We start from the raw sequence: 6,834 nt of genomic DNA, 5'->3' as shown, positions 1-6,834 counted from the left end.
AATATATGTTCGCTGATGACATTATTTCCATCCTCAGTAAGCACTGACAATTGAAGTAGGTAAGAAGTGCTTTTAAGGGTTTCTTCACAGGAAATAGTGAAAAATGATATTTAATTAATCCAGTTAAAATGTCATAAGAATGCAATGGTCATGCATTGCTTTCTATTGAACTTGGCAAATTTGTACAGTGAAATTGTTTTCTTGCTATTTTGGCAGGAAAAAGCGAAGCAGTTATTGTAATTTTGAAGAATCTGTGATCACAGAATAGTTATTTTCTTCTCAAATAAAATGTCACTTTACAGAAGGGCATATCTTGGTAACTGTTTTACTGACTGTGTCATTGTCTGACTTAGCCTCACTTGACTAACTAGCATGTTTAAGGATGAAAATAACTAGATGCAGGCATCAAGATCTCATTTTCTTTGGATTGGCATTAGATTTGTTTGTAGGCATAGGGAGGAACCAATTATTTAAATCTTTTCAGGCCATCATTTTTATTTTGTAATTTTTATTTAACTGCTCCATTTTGTATAGCAAAAAAAAAGGCAGATTTTATTGTAACCAAACAGGACATGTAACATGAACTACGTTGCATTCCAACCAGTGAATCTAAATTCCTCTCCTATAACCCTCCTAAAGATGCCAGGTATTGCCCAGATGAGCAAACTCCCTGCTGCACCAAAAGCAGTTACGAAGCTCATAAAAAGGAATGGGAAGACCTAAATGTTGGAAAAGGAGAATTGACAGCAGAAGTAACAGTGGGAGAAAGATGGTGGAAAAACACCAGGATGCATCTTACAGTGACAAGGGGGAAGCTAATGGAGGAAGGTGCCAACAAGAACAGGACCCAAATGTCTACTAGAGCCCATTGAATATCAAGAGTCTGAATCATAACCAGAAGTTCTTAGACCCCACCTTAATCAAGACCAGAAGCTGCAGCCCTAAGAATCTGGACACAAGGAAGCATAGCAAGAAAAGGAGAGATTTTGGACATGCCGAACCCATTTCGGTAGCTTTGCTTCTGGCCCATGTTTACTTTGGCTTTTAAATCTAATATACACAAGATCAGAGAGAGGTACCCAGGGATCAGGACAAGGCATGACACAATTTTAGGTGTTTCTTCTGTAGTGGTCTTTACCTCATGTGTGATAGGAAAGAAGAGTGAGACCTGGCAAAAAAATATTCCCTTTGTAGTGACACTATTTGGAAGTGACCTGAATCCATGTTAGTTGGTGAGTTGCTACCTGCAAGTTATTGATTTATTTTAATTTTTCTGTGTCTGTCAGCCAAATGTCACTCAGGATGTTAATTCAAAATATTCCCCATAGGACTGAACTGGGAGCCCTGAAAAAATCGTCCACCATGCTCTGCTTACTGCTCCCTGCCTTCCTTCGGAGATACAGTCTGTGAGCCATCCTTAAACCCAGGAGATCTGCCATGGGGAAATGAATATTGGATTTTTCCCCCCCTGAGCATATAACTTTCTCAGCTTATAGTTTCAATGCTCCGGATGAATTTAAAAAGTGTCTTGGGATTTGAGCAATTTTAAGAGTGCTTCAGTATTTCTTTCTAAAGCTAATATATTTATTTGAGGATTAGCCCTCTAAATATTTCTACGTATGGATAACCAAGAACATGTTTGCCTGGTGTTGTCAGCTTCAGTAGTTCATTACAGCATGAATCTATATCAAATCCAGACATTTGATCCAATATCTGTCATGAAGTGCATGTCATTAAAATGTTATTTTGCAAGAGAAAATATAACTAGAATCTGTTTATGTATGACGTTGTTCAGGGAGAAAGGGAAAGAGAATTAATATTTACCTCACTTTGAACAGTTATAGTATCAAGATTCTTATCCAGGTGAAGTGTACTGTAGGAGAAACAAGACTTTATAAAAGCAGTGTTGGTTGAAAAACTGCAAGTAAAAGGGAGGCAGGAGATCAGTGTGCCATGTGGTGCTGGGGAGTGTGGAGAGTGCTGTCCTGGACACTGTGAACTGGGAAGGCACCATCTGGCAGGAACAGTACACGGGGCTTGCAAGAACGACTGCAAGTAACGTGGAAAAACACCTGTGATCTGCGTATCTTGGCCTGTGATGGGAGGGTCACACTGCAAGCAAAACAAGCAACAAAAGGAGTATAAAAGCATATGCTGAGGGACTCTGAACTGATTCAGGATCCAGACGCAACAGTCAGGTAATGGAGCTGAGGGGTGGGATGGATCAGGTAACTGCTGGGAGACTGGTTACTTGATCCCAAGAGGGAAGGAGGAGAGCCTGTCCTGCTCTGCCACCCATGCAAAGCTAATAAAGCTGTGGATGGAAGTAACAACCTTAGTCACGGTAATTTTCTTCACGAGGTGGATCCCAGTTGCCCCAGGTTTTAAGATTCAGGTATTGCCTCAGACGGGTATTTGGACTGCGCGAGTTTGCTTCCCGATTCCCAGTTAACTCCTGAAGTTACGTGCCGACTGTGCAATAAGCTGGGCGCTGCACCCGTGCCTGGCGCCGCTCTTTCGTCGCACGGGGACAAAGCCTGTGGGCTCAGCGCTGCGGCTCCCGCTGCTGCGGGAGAGCAAACCCTCCGCTCCGGGACGGCGGAGCGGCTGCAGGACTGGCCGCGGGAGCGCCGGGCTTTTCCGTGCGACCGGGAGCTGGCACGTGCGCGGGAGCGCAGGGCGCGGGGCAGGAGCTGCCGCTGCCCGTGCGCTGCAGCCCCCGCCCGGCCGGCGGCCCCGCAGGGACCGGCCCGGGGCTCCGCACGCTCCCCCCGCCCGTCTGCAGCGCCTCCCGAGAGGAGCAATTCCTCCGCTACCGCTCTTTTCCGCAGCTCCCAAGGCAACTCGAGGGCTGCTCACATGCTCCCGCACCTCCCCTCCAGCGGCGCCGGTGCCCCCACGGCTCCGCACGCAGTGCTGCCAGCGGGTCCCTCCCCGCCGCTGGCAGCGCCTCAGCCGCTCGCCCAAGCACACTCGCAGCGCCCGGGCGCGCGGGGAAGCTCCATGCCCACTGCCCAAGTCCCTTCGGGATCCGCACCGAGGGGACGGAGCGGCCGCTCTCCCGCCGGGACAGCCCCGGTCTGGCCTCAGCCCCCCCGGGAGGGGGCGCCGCCAACCCACCCGCGGCCGCGCGGGTCGCGCCCCGCTCCCGCCGCCTGTTGTTGTCGGGGCTGCCCGCGGCCGCCGGGGGGCGGGGCCGGGGCGCGGCGACCAATCAGGTGGCGCCGCCGCCGCCGCGTCGGTGGCATTCGCGGCCGGAGCGGGCCGGGAGGGCGCACGCAGCGCGAGCGCCGCGCCGGTCCCTGGGCGGGCGGAGCGGGCGCGCGTCGCGAGGCGGTTCCCGGCTCCGGGGAGTCGCGGCCGGGACATGGCGGCGGCCGCTCGGCGGCTGCGGCGGCGTCCCTGGGCCCTGCTGTGCCTGGCTGTGGCCGCGCTGCTCTGCCCCGCGGCGGGCGGTGAGTGCGCGCGGGGCCGGGGTGGGGCGGGAGCGGAGGGAGGCGGCGGGCGCGGCGGTAGCGCCCGGAGTGGGGGTGTGGGGGTGGCTGAGGAGAGCGGCGGGGGGTGGCGGGTCCCCGCCGGTTCCTTTCAACAACATGGCGGAGGGGCCGGCTGGGGCGGAGTCACCTCCCCCCCCCCCCATCCCCGGTGTCCGAGCCCGGCGGGGACCGCTCGGCCCTTTGTTGGCCGAGCGCGGCGGCAGCTCCGCGGGAGGGGCGGTGGGGAGGGCTCCCTTTGGCCCCCGCCGCTACTTCCTCGCCCCCGCCGAGCAGCGCTTCGGGCGGTGTCTGCCCGGGGTAACTTTGTGTCCCGATGTCTTCCCGGGCGGGTGCGTGTCGCCGTGGCTTCGCGAAGGCAACTTAGTTACCGCTACCGGAGCTCCCCCGTCTATCCGTCCGCCCCTCCCTGCGGAGCCCCTGAGAGCCCTCCGGCTCCCGGGCGGGGTGCGCCGGCAGCGGGAGGAGCGGCAGCCCCCGGGCCGCGGCAGGGCGCTCGCAGCGGTGCCGCCGGGAGGAGCGGCCGGTACAGAGACGTGTTGAATGTCCCACGTCGCGGAGGTGACATGGGCTGGCCCCGCTCCGCTGCACGCCACAGCACCGTGTGCTGCTGTCGCGGTGGTGGGGGGACAGGTGAACTTTCGGTCCAACACCCCCTCGCCTCTGTGCTGGATGGGGACCGAGCCGTGTGGAAATGAAATCTTTGGGTGCATATTTATACAGTGAAACGGTTTTGTTTCTCCAGCCTTCTGTACCTGTGCTTTTTTGCCAGAGAGGTTTGATATCAGAGCTGTACTGTTGCAGAGCTAGTGCATGAAACAAGAGTGCTTAACAGCATTCATAAATGCAAGATCTGGGTAATTTTCTTTTTTCCTTTTTGGGTTTGGTTGTTTTTTGGTTTGGTTTTTTTTTTTTTTAATGTGCATGTTGTTCTGTGGTTAGCAGTTTGGGACATATGGCCTAATGCTATACAGGTGTTGCCCTACCCGAATTGATGTGGGCTTCAGTTTCATCTGTACTAAGTTTGATGTTGAAATCTGCATTTTATAATCAGTTCACTTCTTAAATTCTTCTGTAGCTGGATTGCATATTGCTTTGGATTTTAAAGAGGAAGTGGAGAAGCACAACTTCTTCAGTTACAGCTTTGAGACATCCCTCAGTCTGGATCTATACCATGCTGTTCATAATTCAATCTCAAATGGTACTCATGCTGAAAAAGAAAAGTTACTTAAAGCATTTTAAAATATTTAATTTTAAAAAATTGAAGTTACTTAAAGCATAACTTGCTGTACTAAAATGTGGTGTTAATCACCCATACTCTTATTGAAGATGATAGAAGTTCTCTGATGTGCAAACAGTGAAATAAGCTTAAGTTACCCATGGGTTGTTCTTGTGTTCTTGAAAAGGTGCAGCAGACTTTAATAATTTAAAGCTTTCTTATGTAACACAATCAATTTAGATGTTAAAGGAAGTTTTAGCTCAATTTGAACTTTTTCCCTTTTAATGCCTCTCATCAATCAACAGTTTCCCTGTTTTCATGACTTAATCCGAGGCATGAAATTAAGGTCTAAAAGCTTTGTGTAAAAACAAGGCAACAGACTTCCATACAAAACCTTATGGATGGAAGGTGGTGTGCTACTTTTTGATTTAAAAAAAAGAGAAATCCTCTCTGTTCAACGGAATGAGAAATCCATAACTCTTCCAGAGGCCCTGGTATGGGTAAGGCAGTTAATTTGCCTGAACTTTGTGGTCTAAGTTGATGAAGTAGTTTGAGGTATGATTTGGCTACTGGTACTTAGTGTTCTTGTTGGGGGTTGACAGAAGTTGGGCATTTTCTGATTGCCTCTGCTGGGGCTGTTCTGCAATGTGCTGATGTTACTGTGTGGATGAGTCGTCTTGTGATATGGTTTATATGGAGATCAGGCATGTAATGAATCCCAGCAGCTAGCTGAACAGTAGAACAGCCCTAATTTGTAAGACAGAGTCTGAAAATAAGCTTTCTGTTTTTCACTGTGTAGGCCATAGTCTTTAGTGTTCCGAAGTTCTGGGGAGTCACCACTTGGAAACTCTTGTATTCAGACGGTTGCTTCTTACTGGAAATAAAGATAGCAATCTGATTAATATGGTGGAATTAATTTAAAAGTACAAGTAAAGATCTTCCTGTTTTCATAATGCTAGTAAAATTATTATCTGGGCTTTTAATTTTAGCTTTCTTCTGTTAGTTTCGGTTTTTTAAAGCACACGCTTCTACCAAAGATAGCAGAAACAAATTGTTACTGTAACAGCTCTAAGAGGCATGAACGTATCTCTGGGTAGTGTTTTGGATAGAGGGCAAGAAAACGGAAAGTTCCATTTGGCACCTACACTGCAGAGAATATAATATCACTTTTTTGAAGCTGGAATTTTACACAAGGTTTTATCATTACTTGCAAGTTGAGGGTAGGGACTTAATAAAGTAGTTTGCCTCTTTTCTTGAGTGGAAGTTTTGCTTAAGATGGATGAAATGTACGTGAAAGTTTTCCTGAAAACTCGATACCCAGTGCTGTTTCTTTACAACAGTGAAGCTTAATTAGAGCCTTTGTGAGAAGAATGTGTTAGTGAAGGTCATGAACTATTGTGGTTTTAAAAACTGTACCTATGTCCCAGATATTTTAAGACCTAAACCTTTTTGTATCTTGAGCTAAAAGAGTTCAGAGATGAGTCAAGTGTATTGTTTGAAGGGATTGTCTGAATTACAGACTCAGAAGCTGACATTTGCTCTGTTATGTATTATGCTTTTTTTCCTTTGGCAAATTTTATTGGACAAGGAAAAAAACTACCAGTGAGCATTACAGGCCTCTTGCTCATCTCCCCAAAAATCTGTTATTGTCTCTTGCACATCACAGCCTTCCTCCTTTATCCCTTGAACCTTTGCATCTTGTGGAACCAAGAGTTGTGCTTGTTCTTCTGATGAAGTTCTACTTTCTGGTGAAATTTTTGTTTCAAAAATTCTATTTTCCATGGAGGAAGGGTTATAATATCACAAGAGAAATATCTTTTTCAGCAAAATGTTGCTTTTTGGAGGCTGAGACTATTTGTCTTTTTAAAATTTGTAAAGCAAAGACATATTATTAAATAAAGTATTATTAATACGAAATTGTTAATTGTTTGTAGTAAGATGTGAGTTTGAGGTTTTTTAGAGCATGTCAAAAGTTTTAACTTCTGTACTGCTCCTTGGAAGATGATGTCTCACCTTACAATTTCCAACTAAAAATTCTTTGGCCAAAGGTGGTGTTCTGTGCTAAACTGTCTGGTTGAAGTAATGATGCAGGATGTTAACAAATGTTACATAGTGATTCAT

General features: G+C 48.0%; 1 protein-coding gene across 1 annotated transcript in view; it reads left to right on the top strand.

Moving 5' to 3' along the window:
* Positions 1 to 3,325: 3,325 nt before the first annotated feature.
* Positions 3,326 to 6,834, top strand: part of TGFBR1 (transforming growth factor beta receptor 1) — a 34,957-nt gene continuing 31,448 nt past the window's right edge. Inside the window, exon 1 of the mRNA XM_039548946.1 lies at positions 3,326 to 3,455. Coding sequence (XP_039404880.1) covers positions 3,368 to 3,455 — 88 coding nt within the window. The 5' untranslated portion in view covers positions 3,326 to 3,367. The remainder of the gene's footprint in view (positions 3,456 to 6,834) is intronic.

Source organism: Corvus cornix, chromosome 2, assembly GCF_000738735.6.
Source record: "Corvus cornix cornix isolate S_Up_H32 chromosome 2, ASM73873v5, whole genome shotgun sequence".
NCBI classification, from domain to species: domain Eukaryota; kingdom Metazoa; phylum Chordata; class Aves; order Passeriformes; family Corvidae; genus Corvus; species Corvus cornix.
The sequence above is the reverse complement of the archived record's forward strand: the minus strand, read 5'-3'. Positions and strand labels throughout refer to the sequence as shown.